Consider the following 18,925-nt stretch of genomic DNA (forward strand, 5'->3'; position numbering starts at 1 on the left):
CTTCTTTGAGTTTTTTAATTTTTTATTTTTTGAGGTAGGGTCTCACTCTAACCCAGGCTGACCTGGAATTCACTGTGGAGTCTCAGGGTGGCCTCAAACTCACAATGATCCTCCTACGTCTGCCTCCCAAGTGCTGGGATTAAAGGTGTGCGCCACCATGCCCTGCTTTTTTTTTTTTTTTTTTTTTTTTTAAAGGCAAAAGTCTTACTCTCACCCAGGCTGTCCAGGTACTCACACTATAGTCCAGGCTGGCTTTGAACTCACAATGATCCTTCTACCTTGGCCTCCTGAGTGCTGGATTAAAGGCGTGCGCCTCCGCTCCTGGCTAAAGTTGATGTGTTTATTGTGGGGCCAGGGGTCAGCCCCAGAGCCTTGCACACACTAGGCAAGGGTGCTACACTGAGCTATATCCTCAGTGCCCTCAACCTTGTTAAATGTTTTTTAAAATATTTTTATTTTTATCCATTTATTTGAAAAGGGGGGCAGGTAGAGAATGGTCATGCCAGGGTCTAGCCACTGCAGATGAACTCTTGCATGCGCCACCTTGTGCATCTGCCTTACACGGGTCCTGGGGAGTCGAATCTGGGTCCTTAGGTTTCACAGACAAGCGCCTTAACTGCTAAGCTATCCCTTCATCCCCTCAACTTTTTATATATTGGTACTTAGTCTAGCATTCTTTTTCTGGAAAATCTTCCCCTAAAATTAGTGTTAAAATTATTCTGGCTTTATGATTTTTAACTCATGCTCACAATTTAGAGTGTATTTAATATTCCCTTTGTTCTGTGAACTGTACTTAGGATTGTCATCGAGTTGTAAGAAGAAAAGGCCTTTTTTATGGGCCTACAATCTAGGGGCTTGGCAAGCCCACATAAAGAAATGTGAGCTTCAGCACTTAAGGGTGCTTGCTTGCAAAGCCTGATAGCCCGGGTTCAGTGATCAAGTATCCATGTAAATCCAGATGCACAGACAGATGCTTCTGAAGTTCATTTGCAGTGGCAAGTGACCTATTACACTCACTTCTCTTTCTCTTTCCTTGCAATTAGAGAAACAGAAATTGAAAATTTAAAAGAGAAAAAGTTGTAACTTCCAAATAATTGGGAAGGTTACTTCCAATTCTGAAATCCGATAACTTGTTTTTCTTTTGAGGCTTAAAATCTGAGGTAAAGCATTTTCTGTTGTCCCCCCCCCCTTAAATAGTCTGTCAGTACCTGTTATATGCATACTATTAAAAAAAAAGCATCATGCTTGGCACACAGTGATGGATATGCCACCTGTGATATTCTCTACTTGTATACTTAGCATGCTATTAATGGGCCGCTAATGATCTTTGACCAGATCTGTCAGAAACATTGTCTACTTAATATATGTTACTTGTGTACTCATTTCTAAAATTTGTTCCTGACACTATTAAAAATACCTGAAATACAAAAGAAAAAAGAAATGTGAGCTTATTATTACAAGTTTTGTAATTAAAACACTGAATGAGGGAGAGGTCATTGAAGGAGCAGTGACAAGCGAAAAGTTGAGACAAGGTTAGGAATCAGGTGAAAGGAAGGGCCAGAGGAAACAGTCCATCTGCAGATCAGCCCAGTGGTGGTGGTGGGGGGAGCCTTTGCTTTTCCAAAAAGCTGGAAGGGATTCTCTGGCTACAATGCATAGAAGGGGGAATGTGGGATGGCTTGGAGCAGAAAGACTGGGCTCAGCCATGCAGGGCCTTGTAGGTAATGTTGAAGTTGACAGGACCATACTTAGACTAGTAAGTGGTTTGAATGGAAGGTAGAATCACGTAGAGGTCAGTTGCAGAAAGTGTTAGAGAGATACTATCTCAGTCTCCCGTAGTCGCCCTGGGCATGGGAGCCCTGGGCATGGGAGTCGTCAGCAAGGATCTGCAGGACTGTAATGGATTTGAAATGGGGACCTAGAGACAAAGGGAAGTGTCTCAGTGACTCCTTGGTTTCTGGCTTGAGTGGCTAGGTGATACCATATATATATGGGGAGAGGAAGTGGCCAAGAAGGACTGATGGAGAAAATAATGTGTTCACTTTTGATTTGAAGATTTTGAGCGTTGAGCTACTTTTGAAATATTCAGAATAGACATTTGAGCAGACAGATAGATACAGGGAATAAGAAAAAAAAAATGACATACCTGCATATTAGTGGTTATTGGAGCCACTAAGCAGGACAGGAGAAGAAGGCCTAAGTCTTGTCTTTGAAGCTCTAAAACATTCAACAGTGGCAGAAGAGAATGAGCCTGCAGAGGAGCTGGGGACAGTGGTGGTATGGGTGGAGGCTGCACAAAGCCCCCAGAAGAGGCAGCCAGTAGTACTGAACACTGAGACCTTAAGTAAAATCCAGTGAATTAGGTCCGGAGGTGGGGGAGTGGTGTGGGGGGATGACGGCAGCAGGAGCTTATTTTGGTAATGGGGAAGTAGAAGCCAGTTATGGTGAGACAGTAGAGATAGTGAATTGCCAAAGTGTCACCTTGGAAGGAAGAGAGGGTGGTGAGCTGGAGAATTTTTAACATGTCTAAACAATGGCAGGGAGCTCTGAGAGTAGAAGAAATACCCAGGAAGGTGAGAAATTAGTAATGAATCACATTATTGGAGGAACTCGTGGTAAGGAGAGCAAACAGTGGGACGTTCCAGACCATGTCTTAAGTGGAGCAGTAAAGGTGGGAGGAGCATTTGTGTTTGCTGTTGGGCTTCTCTAAAGTTTGTGAGATAGGAAGCATGAGGCTGGAAAGTCAGCCGAGGGGAAGAGAGGAGACAGGGAGCGTTGAAGAGCAAGTTGGCAAAGGCACTAGTGTGGACATGCTTAGCTCTGTGACATTTACCCCACCACATGGGCTGCAGAATCGTCTAACTACACTTCCTCTTTAATGTGATAGGTCAAGTTAGGGAGAATTTGTTTGTTTATTACGCTGCATTTTTCTCTGTTTTTCTTAATTTACTGAAAGTCCTCTTTTTTTTTTTTTAATGAAAGAGAGTATTGGTGTGCCAGAGCCTCCTGTCCTTGTAATCAAACTCCAGACGTACGCACAACCTTGCACATGCGTCATTTTTCTGTGTCTGCCTTATGTGGGATCTGGGGAGTCGAACATGGGTCCTTGGGTTTTGCAGGCAAGCTAAGCCATCTTTAGCCCCAAAAATCCTCTTTGATGTTCCTTAGTAGCTTTCTTTATTACAAATGTTGGATCCTGTTTGTTAAATCTTGTTTTTGTTATTATAATAACTATCTTATCAGTATATACGTTTTTTTCTAGTGCATTTTCTGAATTTTATTTGTCATTTTTTTTTACAAGCTATGTGTTTCTGGATATTTACTTAATATCTAACTTCATATATTGCTTCTGGTAGCTTTTTAGTTGATTTCTTAGTATTATTGGTAACACACTTTTGAGTTTCAGATTGACATTACCCAAATGATAATCCTAGTGGTTAACGCCTTGTTTCTTGTTTTCCTGGCTAGAACTTTCTGAACAGGTGCTGGTGAACATGCTTGAATTGGTCCATATGTTAATGAGAAGGCTATACTGTTACAACATTAAGTGTTGTCATGGCTATTAGCTTTGTTGTTGTTTTAGAAGTAGCATCTCACTCTAGCCTTAAAGGAAGAGAAAAGGGGGCGGGGAGAGACGGAGAGAAGGAGAGTAGAAATAGGTCTTTAAAAGCAAATAGTCTGGGGCTGGAGAGAAGACTCGGGTTGCAAAACCCGACAGCCCAGCTTTGATTCTGCAGTACCCATGTGAAGCCAGATGCACACAGCGAGATGCACGCTTCTGGAGTTGTCTGCAGCTGCAAGAGGCACTGACGCTAGCACACAGACACATTCATATTCCCCCACCCCTCTCTCTGAGAAATACGTTTTAATTTTTTTTTCTTCATTTTTATTTATTTAGTTGAGAGCGACAGAGAGAGAAAGAGGCAGATAGACAGACAGAATGGGCGCGCCAGGGCTTCCAGCCATTGCATACAAACTCCAGACGCGTGCGCCCCCTTGTGCGTCTGGCTAACGTGGGTCCTGGGGAATCAAGCCTCGAACCAGGGTTCTTAGGCTTCACAGGCAAGCGCTTAACTGCTAAGCCATCTCTCCAGCCCTGAGAAATACGTTTTAAAATAACAGGGTAGGTGGTACACACCTTTAATTCTAGCTCTCGGGAGGCAGAGATAGGAGGATCACTGTGAGTTCAAGGCTACCCTGAGAAAGCACAGTGAATTCCAGTTCAGCCTGGCCTAGAGCAAGACCCTACCTCAAAATAAATAAATAAATGAATAAATAAATAAGAAATTAAAAGAAAATAGATTTAACTCAGTGCCTGAAGGAAATAAGTGAGCAATATTAAAACTTTTATTATCAGAATTGTTAAATTATCAGAATAATTTACTTCGCTTAGTATTTGTCAAACTTGTATTACTTGAAGAGAAATTATTTAGAATCTGCTGTAAAGAGGGTCCTAATAGCTAGAATATGTTTCAATCATGGAAAAGGATCTTATGAGCCTGATGTACAACCTTACAGAATTTTGAAAAATAGACAACATAGTACAGAATGTGGAACTTGTTGGGGTGGGGTGGTACTTTGAAGAGTCAGCAGGAATAATATATTTACTTTGATACTATGGCAGTGTTTGTTTTTGACCATTTTTGCGTATGATGCTTTATGTATGAGTATGAGTGTTATTTGTTATCTGACATTCTTTTTGCTTGTTTTTTTAAAAAAATGTTTGGTTACATGTTTCAACTAGTGTGAGCATACCTTTTCACTGAACTTGTGGTTTTTACTTGATCTCGTCTCTCATCTTAAGTATTTGTATAAAGCCTTAGGGTAATTCCAAGTTCTGACGGCTTAGTTGTCAGTACAGAACTAACAGTGTTGTTGTTGTTTTTTTTAATTTTTAATTTGTGTGTGTGTGTGTTGATTTCTCCAATTTCTATTATACTTGAAGCATTAAGAAAACAAGCAATGGGGGCTGGAGAGATGGCTTTAGTGGTTAGGCGCTTGCCTGTGAAGCCTAAGGTTCCCACGGTTTGAGGCTCAATTCCCCAGTACCCCCCTCCCCCATAAGCCAGATGCACATGCATGTGGAGTTCGGTTGCAGTGGCTGTAAGCCCTGGTGTGCCCATTTTAAATAAATAAATTAAATAAATAAACAAAAGCAATGATAGGCAAGGGAACAAGGATTGGATTTCCCCCTGAAAGACACATGGTTCTGCATTTAGTGCACTGTGAGTGCTCTAAACACAGAGTGGTGGAAAGCTCCTCACTAATATATTGTGAAACTTGCCAATGAAATTAAACTTGCTACTTCGATACTTCAGTTTTTTTCCAGAAAATGTACATCATGTGAACATAGTTTTCTGAACCTTACATGCAAATGTGTCCTTCCAGAAGGTATCAATGGATATTTTCTCGTGTTGCCAAAAAGTGAAAGTATACTTAACGATTAAAAAGTAAATGACAGTTGGAATGTGTTCTGGACGAGGGAGGTTCAAGGCAAATAAGGTATATGAAAAGCAGGAAAGAGAGAGAACTATACCGGCCTTGATCGTGCAGTCCCGCACCCTGGCATCCTTACCCTTTCCTCTTGGTCTCTGCTGCCTGCTCTGTCACCAAACTGTTATATAATCACACAATATTTTTGTGCCTCGATTGTATCAACCTTTCACCTAGAAGAGTATCTGTCCTGTCCTATAGGCCTTTCACAGAGTTAATGTTGTACATAGTATTTAAAAGCTTTGAAAACGGTATCTGTAAAATGCAAGGGGACACTTAATTTTTTTCTGTTGATTCTTTTCAAGTGTCTTGATCTACTTAGTCCCAGCACCAAAAAGAAAGCGATCCTTCTATCTAGACCTCCCTCTTCCCCCTTCATCAGTCTTGGCCCACTTTTCTTCCTCTTACCAACCATGTGCCCTTCACTCAGCCTGGGCTTGTCAACTGTTTTCTCTGTCGTCACCCCCACCCCCATCTCAGGATAGTCCCTCTGTGAGTAATGGCCACTCATCTATTCAGCTTCTTCTCTTTGCAAATTATCTTTAAACCTCCTTTGCTTGTGATCAAAGCTCAAGTAGAATCTCTAAGATCTAGTGGAAGGCATAGAGAAAAGTTAAAACATAGATAAAGAAGCCAGTCTGATTTGGAAATGGTAAATTACAGCTATTTTAGATGGATCTGTCACCTACTGAATATAGTTTGATAGCTTGGACATCTTAATGACTTTGGTTTGTGTTTAGATTTCACAGTGTTCTTGCGTTGCACCAGCTCTCTGACACTCAGTAGCTTCGAGCACAGGCAGCCATAGAAGCGCAGGACACCTGGGTTTAAGCTCTAGGGCTGTCGCCCACGTGTTGCAGAATCGGGACAGGTTCTTTCACATACCTGCACTTGAGTCTTCATAATGAAGACAAGCTGTGACTGCCTTGATCAGGACTAAAGGAAAGCTGCTGATGACAACACCCGAGTCAGTGCTTGAGGCCCAGTAGGTGCTTTAAGAGGCGTTCGTTGTCTTCCCTGTTGTTGTGGGATTGAAACAGCTGTATCACTTATTCATATATGTTACTGGTGTTCTACATCTTTTTTTTTTCCAGACTTATTCCATGGCAGTATATCTTGTAAAACAGTTGTCCTCAACAGTTCTTCTTCAGAGGTTACGAGCAAAGGGAATAAGGAACCCGGATCATTCTAGAGCTTTAAGTACGTATTCTAAATTTATTGTATTTATGCAGCTAAACTTTTGTTAAGGGTGAGAGTAGTTCTTTGTCAACTCAAATTGTGGTGTTTTGTTTTTTTTAACTAGAGCCTATTGTAGATGATTAAAACTCTGGGAGTCTTGTATTGGTAGCTTGTGAACTAAGACCTGAGTAGTTTCAATATCTTGGTTGTGAACTATATTTTATGATCTATATTTTGCTGATCTTAAAATTAACCTTATAAATTTGTCACGTCTGGAAGAATATTTTGCAGCTTCATGAAAGTAGTGTTTAAGGAATTTTAGGAGATAAAGAGGGCATACTGGCATAATTTTGAAGAGAATTATTTTAGGGAGCTAGGGAGATAAGTAGTTAAAGGGTCTTGCTTGCAAAGCCTCTCAGCCTGGGTTGGCCCCAGTTTGATTGCCCAGTACCTGTGTAAATCCAGATGCACAAAGTGGCACGTGTGTCTAGAGTCTGTTTGCAGTGGCAAGAGGCCCTGGTGTGCCTGTTGGTTCTTTTATCCTCCTCCACCCCCCACCCCCACACACCTTTCCCTAGTCACAAATCAGTAAATACGTATTTTAGTTTTCAAGATCAAGTTCTCAGGAAAAACACACAGGGTTATATGATGACTACACCTGTGCATTACCATTTAAAAAGAGTCAGTGGATTGGTAAATAATAAATTGGGTTCTGCCATTACACTACTTTATATCTCATCCTTATATGAGTAACAAGGTGCTTATAACACATGGTTTTTATGCCTTTCAAAGTCTGCATTCTTGAGACTTACTAAATTTAAAGTGCGAATAAGGTCTGCATATGGGTTTAAGAGCCTCCCCTTTGAGGGTCAGCGGCCTTGCTTTAAAGGTGATGTAAGCTCTTCTTTTTTTCTCCTCTTCATGATAGACAGGTCTTTATGTGTGAATTTAGAAATGAAGACTCAGTGCTTAAGGAGCAGCACTTTTAAAGGGACAGCAGTCCGTAAAGGAGATGTCTTAGATTTTGTTTCTTGAGACAGAGTCTCACTATATATAGTCCTTGGTGGCCTCAAACTTGCCATGTTCCCCCTCCTTTAGCTTCCTGAGTGCTGGAGTTGGGGCATCAGCCACCACATCTAGTCCTTAAAGACCTTTTGGAATGAGTTGAGTAATGGAGCCCAGTCAGATTTGTGGCTAAACACTCTGGTGAAAAGAATAAAGATGGGAAGGCCAGTGTTCCTCTAAGTTCCCAAGGTAGCATTAACAGTCCCCCCCTTTTTCTGTAGCCTGTTTAAAGATCCCCACTACTCTTTTTACAATGTACCCTTAGTTATTGACTAAAGGAGTTTTCTACATTTACAGTTACAGATTGCTAGGCATGGCAGTGTACACCTTCAGATGAGGCTGAGGCAGGAAGATCACTTTAGCCCAGGGGGCAGAAGTGATCATTCTTTTTTTAAATTTTTAAATTTTTGTTTATTTATTTGAAAGTGACAGACAGAGAGATAAAGAGGCAGAAAGAGAGAGAGAGAATGGGCGTGCCAGGGCCTCCAGCCACTGCAAACAAACTCCAGACACGTGCGCCCCCTGTGCTTCTGGCTAACGTGGGACCTGAGGAATCAAGCCTCAAACCAGGGTCCTTAGGCTTCACAGACAAGCGCTTAACCGCTAAGCCATCTCTCCAGCCCCAGAAGTGATCATTCTTTCACAGGTGATGGGGAACTATAATAACAGCACTGTTTCTGGATCTTGGGAGATCCTGAAAGGAGAGGAGCCAACATCTGTCCTAAAGGAAGTGCAGGAAAGAGCTTTTCTTTTCTCACATCTTGGAAAACTTACTTTTGGTGCTTGCCTCACTGTGCTAGAATCTGAGTCAGTCAGAAAGCAACATGGAATTAGATGATCCTGTTTGGAAAGGGAATACCTGGAAGAAGACAGATCGATCTAAGCTTTTGTGTTTGTGCAGGCTCTTGACTACTCTCTTCCTGTAGCTAGAGCTCCACCTGGAGGGCAAGCGGGAAGGTGAGTAGGGGAAGTCTCCTAGGAATCACAGCTGCTAGTAAGGAGCAAAACTGCTTCTCTTCAACTGTGACTGTTGCTAGATGTGGAGTGCATTGTGGATTTCCATGGAACCAGTAAGAAATACATTGTAATGACTAAAGAGTGTTCACTATTAGGTTACCTATAAAATAGCTTTCCAACAAAAGGTATAATTAGGCCGGGCATGGTGGCTCGTCCTTTTAATCCCAATACTAGGGAAGCAGAAGTAGGAGGATTGCTGTGAGTTCAAGGCCAGCCTGAGACTAAAAAGGGAATTCCAGGTCAGCCTGGGCTAGAGCAAAACCCTATCTCAAAAAAATTAATTTACAAATAAAGAGGAGACTAGAGATTGCTCAGTGGTGCTTGCTTGTAAAACCTGACGGCCTGGGTTCAATTTTCCCAGCACCTACGTAAGGCCAAATACATGAAATGTTACATGCATCTGCGGTGCATTTACTGTGTCAAGAGGCCCTGGTGCTCCCATTCTGTCTGGGGGGAGAATGTGTAACTAAAGTATTGGGTTTTTTTTTTTTAAGATTTATTTACTTTAATTATTTGAGAGAGAGAGAGAAAATATGAGCCTCCAACCACTGCAAACAAAGTCCAAATGCATGTGCCCCCTTGTGCATCTGGTTTACATGGTTCCTAGAGAATCGAAACAGGGCCCTCTGGCTTTGCAGGCAAGCGCCTTAACCACCAAGCCCTCTCTCCAGCCCCAAGATTATTTATTTATTTATTAGAGACGGGGAGAGAGAAAATGGCTGCACCAAGGCCTCTACTAGCCTCTGCAAACAAACTCCAGACACAGGCACCACCATGTGAATCTGGCTTATGTGGGACCTGAAGAATCGAACCTGGGTCCTTAGGCTTTCTAGGCAAGCGCCTTAACTGCTAAGCCCAAAAGTATTATTTTAATTAAGAAGAAAATGCTGTATATCTTAAGTACCTTTGAAGAATTAAATTACTGACAAGTTTATCAGTCATTCTTTTGCCACCTCCCTTTTATGAGAAGGAGGGAGAGAATTGATGCACTAGGGCATCCAGCCACTGTAATTGAACTCCATATGTATGTGTCACCTTGTGTGTGTCTGGCTTACATGGGACATGAGAGTCGAACATGGGTCCTCAGGCTTTGCAGGAACCACTAAGCCATCTCCATAGCTCCATCAGTCATTCTTAAACCTTATAAGTAAATTCTACTGGCAGAGTTTTCTTAGTGCAAATACAGTTGTTGTTATTACTATTACTATTTTTGAGGTAGGGTCTCACTGTAGCTCAGGCTGACCTGGAATTCACTATGCAGTCTCAGGGTGGCCTTGAACTCATACCTACCTCTACCTCCCAAGTGCCAGGACTAAAGGCATGTGCCACCATGCCTGGCAATAGTTAAGCTTTTTGACTCAGTCAGTTCATTTCCTCTTCCCTTCCCATTCAACAGGCATTTCAAGTCATAGCCATCCTCGACCAAAAGACTATGTACTCATAAGAACATACCAGTATAAGAATTAGGCCATAAAACGTGAATTCTCAGGGCTGGAGAAAAGGCTGAATGTTTAGAAGTGCTGGTTGTGCAAGCCCAACAATTAAGTGTTTGAATACCCAAATCCCACCTAAAGCCGGGTGCACGTGGCTCACATGTCTGTAATCCCAGTGTGCCTGTGGTTACAAGAGGGGGACTTGGGAGAACACTAAAGCTAGTCTGGCGTTCACAGTGGCAAGAAATCCCGAGAGCCTGTCTCAAGCAAGGTGAGAGGTGAGCACTGATGCTAAGATTGTCCAACTTCTACGTGTGCTCAGTGACGTTCACATGCACATACATGTACACACACCAAGTGACTTCTCTCGTTCATTTATTAGTCTCATTCAGGAAATTATAAGAAGAATCGACTGTTCCAGGAATAGGAGAACACAGCATTAAATAAAATGGCCGCCTTCTCTGTGTCTCCCAGAAGTTTATAGTCTGGTGGGTTAGACAGACATCAGTAACTGCATGTCATGAGTGAGTTAAAGTTGTGTGGCATGTGCCTTGAAGAGGAAAGACAGAGAAGTCTATAGAGATGCAGCAGGAAGTGCAGTCCTCTGGTGCTATGCTGCTTAAGACAAGATTGTGTGATGAGGAAGAAGCAAGCCCAGGAATGAAGGGATTATGTTCTGAGAGGAAAGGCCAGTGGAGAGAGTTGGAGAGGAATGGAGGGAGGAGTATGGGCAAAGAGACAAGTATAACTTCATGGAGGTGGCATAAAGACAGATGAGGGGGCCGGAGGGATGGCTTCACTGTTAAAGCATTTGTGTGCAAAACCAAAAGACCCAGGTTTGATTCCCCAGGACCCACGTTAGATTCACAAGGGGGGTTTCACACCTCTGGAGTTTGTTTGCAGTGGCTGGAGTTCCTGGCATGCCCATTCTCTCTCTCTCCCTCCCTCCCTCCCTCTTTCTCTGTCAAATAAGTAAATAGAAATAAAATATTTAAAGACAGATGAGGGAAAACCATGAAGGGATGTTCAAACAGAAACGGTGTGATCACTTTGAGGACTTGTCAATGAGCAGCTTTGGCTGACTCTTGAGACTAGTTAGGCACTTGTTGATAGCGAGGTAAGGGTGATGGTACATTAAGCTAATGACAGAAGTAGAAATACTGAAGGGTAGAAACTGTTGGTTATGTGGAGAGTGAAGGAAAAGGAGAATCAAGGGGGAGTAAACACTGTAACATGTTAGCTCCATTTCCTGGACTTGAAAACACTACTTAAGACTTAAAAGATCTGTTGCAGAGGGGAGCTGACTGCATTCTTTGGCTTTGGTTTTGAGGTGGAAATTGCTCAGAAACAATATTATATGCCTGACTTCTTCCCTTGCCTGCCCTTGGCCTGTGCTTGCAGACCTTCCCCATCTCTCGGCAGTTCCCAGCACCTGCTCTTCTGGGAGCTGTCTCAGAGGTCTACTCCTGCCCTCGCCATTGCTTCACAGGCTGTCCACTCTGTTCCATGTGCCTCCTCCACAAAACTGTCTTTGCAGGAATCACAAGTGGCTTCTCAGCTGTCATAGATGAAGTATTCTTTTGGGTTTTATCATGGATATTGTGCTGCATCTGTCACCAGCCGCTTTCTCCTTGAAATACTCTTCCCTCTCTGGCCATTCTCTGTCTACCTTCAGTGGATTAGTGTTTAGGATAAGCATCCTAAACAGTCCCTTGAAGTCTGTCCTTGGCTTGGTGGGTGCTTTTTACACCCATCCTTTCCTATTTAAATGAGTATCAATCCCCAAGTGGACCTGCGCCTGAATTTCAGACTACAGCTGACTGCCTTCTCTTAACCTTTCTACTGCTTCCGCAGAAGCAGGTATTGAAAACTAACTCTCCAAGTCTTAAAAATGGCCACCTCAATATTTCTCAAATCTGTTCCTATCCTCATAAGCTCATAACCATACCCATATCTTTTAAACTTACCCTTAAATCATGTATTTTTCTCCTTTCTTGACTTTGCCTGTCTCTCCCCTAGCAGTAACCTAACTTATTTATGCAGGTCTGATCTTATACACCATTCTCTCTTATTTCATGGCTCCTTAACAATGCAGTGCAACCTCCATGTGTGTTAGCATGACTGCAGCTCTCCATGACGGGGCACTTGCAGACCATGCCCTAGAGCCATCCGGCCTACCCCACTTTCTTAGACTTCTCATTGCAGGCACACAAAATCATTTCTTTTCCTCAGCACTGTGCTCTTGTCCTTTGAGCCTCAAGCCTTCCCAGTCGACTCCACATCATGAGACTTCCCAGAACCTCCAGAGCAGAGAAGTTCACCTCCATAAACATACAAGCAACTCCCACCATCACATCATCTCACTAAGCATCCTCAGTCTCTAGAAGACAGGAGTGTAATCTTAATTTTTCTGAGGTTCTTAGCCCTTAGCTCAGTACCTTGGCACTTAGTAAGCCCTCAAATTTTGTTGACTTTTGTTTGAGGCGGTCTTTGTATATAGCCAGATTAATGGCAGACTTGTGACCCTCCTAAATGCTGGGATTGTAGGCATGTGCTATTAATGTTAACTGATGAAAAGAAACATAGAATAAGAATTGGGTTTCAGCTCCTGGTTTCTTCCCTATATGAAGCATTAGGCTCAATATATATTTAGTTAGTCCCAGCCTATAATACTGTGGTATTAGTGAAGAATAGAAATTAAACCATTCCAGCCATAGAACAACACAGTATCTGACAGAACCAACTGTGAAGGAAGCATTCTGTGTTTATACTGTTGAATGGTAATCACAGGCAACAGGTAGCTGTTCAACCCTTAGAACCGAGGAGCTGAATTTTAAATGTTATTTCAACTTACTCAAGTTAAATTTAAATATAGCCTTTTCTGGTTGACTAGTAGCTCATAAAACTGGGATTATAAACAAGATTATTTTAAAACATAATTACTATAACTTTAACCATAGAATAAAATACTATTACCACCACAGATCACAATAACACAAGAAAGCGTAACTCACAGAGTACCTCCCACAATTCATTAATTCTTTGTTATGGTCCAAAGGAAGGATAAAAGTTTGCTTCCCTTACCACACAGATAACCAGCTATTCCAATAATATTTGTTTAACAGAGTATTTTTTCCTCATTGTAACTTCATTGGCATTTCTCAAAAACCGATGGATCATGGACGTATTTGTTTCTGGACTCTTCTTTCGTTAAACTATATTCTCAATGACTGTAGCTTGTGAGCAGGCCATAAAAGCATATAGGCTTTTAGGGTTCTTTGGATGTGTAAGGCAACCTGTGAAATGCATAGGATGGAAACTGAATTCCCAGGCACAAAGGCACTTCATCAGAATCAAGTGTGAAACACTCTGAACTACCCAGTCAAGCCTCTTTCCTCCTCCTCCTGGGTGGGTGGTCATTCATAAAGTAGAATACACCAAATGGAATTCTCCTTTGCATCTTGGTTGAGATTAATATGTGTGCAAACACTTGGGTGGAATATCCAAAACTTGGGCCACCTCAGAACTGCAGATTCCCTCGTGTTCATTCGTAAAGGCGGGACCCTCTGCTCTCCTGAGTAGTCATCGGCAGGCGCACACACATCTGCTCTGAAGTCGTTCCTGCTTATCACAGTACTTTTCCCTCTCCCGGTTTTTTCTGCCATGTATCAGTCGGGTCATGATACCTCTGAAACTCCAGTCAGCTATGTCCACTACCACTCCAGCTAGGGCCCCTTGAGACAAGTTACCGAAAGTTTCTAAAAAGAGTATTTCTTCTGTCTCAGGGTATTGTGTTGCTTGAGTGATGGCTCTGGTTTCTAGGAGAGAAGTAAGGGTCTTCTATGTTAAACAGGACAGTAAAAGATTACCCTGAAAGTGAAATCTCTAGGACCTCCTCATTTAAGAATTGTAGGATGTTGGAGTGAAAACACAGAGATTGCCCAGTATGGGTTTCAAATTTACTGTAAGTAACATTAAGCCGAGACAAGAGGATTGACTTACTAAAGATAGCACATCTACTTACAGAAAGAAAATAAATAGGATAAAAAGGTATGTGGTAAAGAAAGTAACTGGACTTTTTTCTTTTGCATAATTTTAAATTAGTATTACTTTGTTGTATAATAGTTTATTCATTAACTGTACTCTGCTACTGTTATAGTTGCTTTAAAGTGGGAGAATCTAAGTCTGTTAATCATTTTAAAGGAATAAAACCTTTAGTGTCTCTTAGAATTGTGAAAAGACAGTATCTGCTGTCATTTGAATATATATACACTTGTAGAAATTTCTTTCATGTTACTGCAGTGAGTATGAAGTATTATCTACCTTCAGTTATTTTAAAAACTTTAGCCATATAGTTGTTTTTATCTTTCCCTTCAAGTTCATTAGAAAATAATTTCTATATTGTTTCTGAGAGTTTTCTTAGAAGTTTCATATTTTGCTGGGCATGGTGGCACATGCCTTTAATCCCAGTACTCAGGAGGCAGAGGTAGATGGATCATTGTGAGTTCAAGGCCACCCTGAGACTACATAGTGAATTCCATGCCACTCTGGGTTACAGCAAGACTCTACCTGGGGAGGCAGGGGAAGGTTTCATATTTTAAGCTTTTTTAAAGTGTTAAATTGATAACGTATCTTTTAATTAAATGTGTTGTTTGTTATCTCTTTAATGAATTTCAGTTAAAGAGAAGCTAACTGCTGATCCAGACAGTGAAATAGCTACAACCAGCCTACGGGTTTCTCTACTCTGTCCAGTGAGTATTAATTTATACTTGCTTTTGAGGCTTACTGTAAATTTCCTTTATTAAGTAATTAAAAAATTGTTTACTTTTAAAATATCCCTACCACTGTTACAGTTTATAAAAATAGAAAAATATTGAGGCACACCTAAAAACCCAGCATTCAGAAGATTGAGGCTGGAGGATTGCCATGAGTTTGAAGTCATTCCTGGGCTACATAGTGAGTACAAGGCCAGGCCAACTTGAGCTATACTTAGAAAGATCCTGTTTCAGGCCAAAAAAAGGAAGGAAGGAAGGAGGGAGGGAGGGAAAGAGGAGAGGAGGGGAGGGTTAAGAGGAGAGGAGAGAAGCCAGGGCACGCCTTTAATCCCAGCACTTGGAGGCAGAGGTAGGAGGATCGCCATGAGTTCAAGACCACCCTGAGACTACAGAGTGAATTCTAGGTCAGACTGAGCTAGAGTGAGACCCTACTTCAGAAAAAAGAAAGAAAGAAGGAAACTATTGAGCCTAATTGAATTTGATATGTTTCTAGAAATCTAAGAATATATTTTTAAAGTATTTACTTACTTTAGAGAGGGAGAGAATGCCAGGGCCTCCAGCTGCTGCAAACCAACACCTGACACATGCATTACCTCGTGCGTCTGGCTTATGTGGATCCTGGGGAATTGAACCTGGGTCCTTTGGATTTGCAGGCAATCATCTTATCTGCTAAGCCATGAGGTCAAAAGCAATCATTTGGTGCCTGGCATGGTGGCATACGCCTTTAGTGCTATCACTTGGGAGGCAGAGGTAGGAGGAGCTTTGTGAGTTTTAGACCACCCTGAGACTACATAGTGAATTCCAGGTCAGCTTGGGCTAGAGTGAAACCTTACCTCAAAAAAGAATAAAGAGGGCGGACAGATGGCTTAGTGGTTAAGCGCTTGCCTATGAAGCCTAAGGACCTTGTTTTAGGCTTGATTCCCAGGGCCCGTGGTTAAGCGCTTGCCTATGAAGCCTAAGGACCCTGTTTTAGGCTTGATTCCCCAGGGCCCGTGTTAGCCAGATGCACAAGGGGGCGCACGCATCTGGAGTTCATTTTCTATGGCTGGAAGCCCTGGCACACCCATTCTCTCTCTCCCTCTTTCTCTGTCACTTTCAAGTAAATAAATAAATTTTTTTAAAAAAAGGAGCAATCACCTGAATGAAATAACTATATGCCTTGAGGGAAGGCTAGAGAGATGGCTTAGGGGTTAAGGCACTTGCCTGAAAAGCCAAAGGACCCCAGTTTGATTGCCCAGGACCCATGTAAGCCAGATGTACAATGGGGCACATGGCTTTGGAGTTCATTTGCAGTGGCTGGAGGCCCTGGTGCACCCATTCTGTCTCTCAAATAATTTCTTTTTTAAAAGCCAATAGAAGAGATAATAGTTTGATATGACTTTCATAAAATTATAAATTAGTTTGACCATTTGATTCCCTTTTCCTCTATAATTAATTCTTTTTAAATGTATGATGAAAGGACACACTATTTTTCCTGGTTGGCGAGGGTTGTTCACACAGGTCTGATGCTGAAAATCTTCCATGTGGAACTTTCTTAACGTGAGAGGATGATCACCTTACCATACTCATCATGAACAAAGAACTTAGAGAAATGGAATGCTATTTTTCCTCCATCTTTATCTTTTGTATTTAGTAAGTTTTAACTATAATAGGAAAAGTATAATACTGTACATAGTTTTTTAGAAGCAAGGACATGGCTCATTATAAAACTTTTTAAGTTGTAAAAGGAAAGTACAGTGCCATTACAAACCACTAAATGGGCCTGGAGAGATGGCTTAGTGGTTATGGCACTTGCCTACAAAACCAAAGAACCTAGTTTCCATCTCAGGTATCCACATATGCCAAATGCACGAGGTGGCACATGCATCTGGAATTGGCTGCAGTGCCTAGAGACCTTGGCTTGTTCTCTCTACCTCACAAATAAATAAATTAAATGTATTTTTAAAAACCAATTGCATGAAAATACCATAATGAAACCTAATTCTCTATAAGTTTGTAAGTCTCTGTGGGTTCATTTACGGAGGCTGATGGCCCTGGCATGCCTATTCTCTTTCTCTGCCTCCCCCTTTTTGCTTATTTGCAAGTAAGTAAATAACAAAATACGATCCCAAGGCTCCTGTGACACTGTGAGGTGAAGGTAGGAGAGTCCAAAGCTCGCAGACCAGCTAAACTGGATTTTACCTCCCATCTTCACATGCACAAACACACACACACCACAACTTAAAAAAATACTAAAGGGTGGGCTGGAGAGATGGCTTAGCAGTTAAGCGCTTGCCTGTGAAGCCTAAGGACCCTGGTTCAAGGCTTGATTCCCTAGTACCCACGTAAGCCAGATGCACAAAGTGGTGCATGCATCTGGAGTTTGTTTCCAGGGGCTGGAAGCCCTGGTGCACCCATTCTCTCTCTTTCTGTCTCTCTACCTCTTTCCCTCTCTGTCGCTCTCAAGTAAATAATAAAAATAAAAAACAAAAAATTTTTAAAAATACTAAAGGTTGAGGAGACAATACTTTCAAAAATAAAATAAACTGACATCCCCTTTTATCCAAATCTTTGTTTATCCATGTTTCCTTGCTACCTCATTTCATTGAAAAACTTCAGTTCAGTGAATGTGATAAATTCAGAAAAGTACAAAAATGTAATTTTTCCATTTAAATCACTGGGAAAAGTCTTCATGCCTGACGTAAACATGTTTGCAGTTATGTTAAGACCCAGTATTTATAACATTCAACACTTAGGAAACAGTCTTTCATATAAACAAGCATCTGTTGTAAATTGTAGCTGTTTTATTTGTGGAATAATACTGCTTTTTGTAGTTGAGGTGCTTTCCCTACATCATTAGAAAATGCTAATCTCCTTTTTAAAAAAGAAACATTTTTATTTACTTTTTTAAGAGAGAGAGAAAGTATGGGTGGGCCATGGCCTCCTACCACTGAAAATAAACTCTAGACACACGTGGCACTTTATGCATCTGGCTTTACGTGGTTACTAGATCAATAGACTTTGCAAGCAAGTGCCTTTAACCACTGAGCCATCTCTCCAGCCCACCAATCACATTTTGCTCCTTGTACCTCGGTTTTTTCTTTCCTTTTTTTTTTTTTAAAGTTCAAGGTAGAGTCTCACTGTAGACCAGGCTGACCTGAAATTCACTCGATAGTTTCAGGGTGGCCTGGAACTCATGATGATCCCCCTATCTCTGCCTCCCAAGTGCTGGGATTAAAGGCATGGGCCACCATGCCTGGCTCTTTTTGGTTTTATGAGGTAGTCCAAGCTAACCTGCAACTCACTATGTAGTCTCAGGGTGGCCTCAAACTCACTGTGATCTATCTGCCTCTGTCTCCTGAGTGCTGGGGATTAAAGGCATGCAGCACCATTCCTGGCGTCCTTGTACCTCTTGATTTAGTGAGCCAGATTTAAATTGTTCTTCCACATCACTGCTGTTTCTCCTCATTAGTATTATAATTATGCTTAAGTCATCTTATAAGTTTTTAGAAGCAGATACCACTTAAAAATAAACTGTTGGAACTGGGCTGGAGAGAGATGGCTTAGCAGTTAAAGCACTTGACTACAAAGCTAAGAACCCATGTTCGACTATCCAGATCCCATGTAAGCTATATGCACAAGGTGATGCACGGTCAAGGTCCTGCAGAAGTCTAGAGTTCAGTTGCAGCAGCTGGAGGCCCTGGCATACCAATTCTCTCTCTCTCTCTCCCTCTCCCCCTCTCCCTCCCCCCCCCTCTCTCTCTCAATAGAAAAAAAAGAAAAGAAAAGAAATGGAATGGGTTGGAGAGTTTTTTCAGTGGTTTAGATGCTTGCCTTCAAAGCCTAAGGAGCCAGGTGCCATTCCCCAGTACCCATGTGATGTGGCACATGTATTTGGAGTATACTTGCAGTGACTAGAAGCCATGAGCTGGGCATGGCAGTGCATGCCTTTAATCCCAGCACTTGGGAGGCAAAGATAAAAGG

The 18,925-nt window shown here is 41.8% G+C and overlaps 1 protein-coding gene across 2 annotated transcripts in view; it reads left to right on the plus strand.

Annotated features, from left to right (window-relative positions):
• The window catches only part of Pias1 (protein inhibitor of activated STAT 1), a 128,104-nt gene that overhangs the window by 86,702 nt on the left and 22,477 nt on the right, over positions 1-18,925 (plus strand). For both annotated transcript variants that reach the window (XM_004662569.3, XM_045160321.1), the window contains exons 7-8: positions 6,588-6,693; positions 14,865-14,938. In XM_004662569.3, coding sequence (XP_004662626.1) covers positions 6,588-6,693; positions 14,865-14,938 — 180 coding nt within the window. The remainder of the gene's footprint in view (positions 1-6,587; positions 6,694-14,864; positions 14,939-18,925) is intronic.

This window comes from Jaculus jaculus, chromosome 10, assembly GCF_020740685.1.
Source record: "Jaculus jaculus isolate mJacJac1 chromosome 10, mJacJac1.mat.Y.cur, whole genome shotgun sequence".
Classification (NCBI taxonomy): domain Eukaryota; kingdom Metazoa; phylum Chordata; class Mammalia; order Rodentia; family Dipodidae; genus Jaculus; species Jaculus jaculus.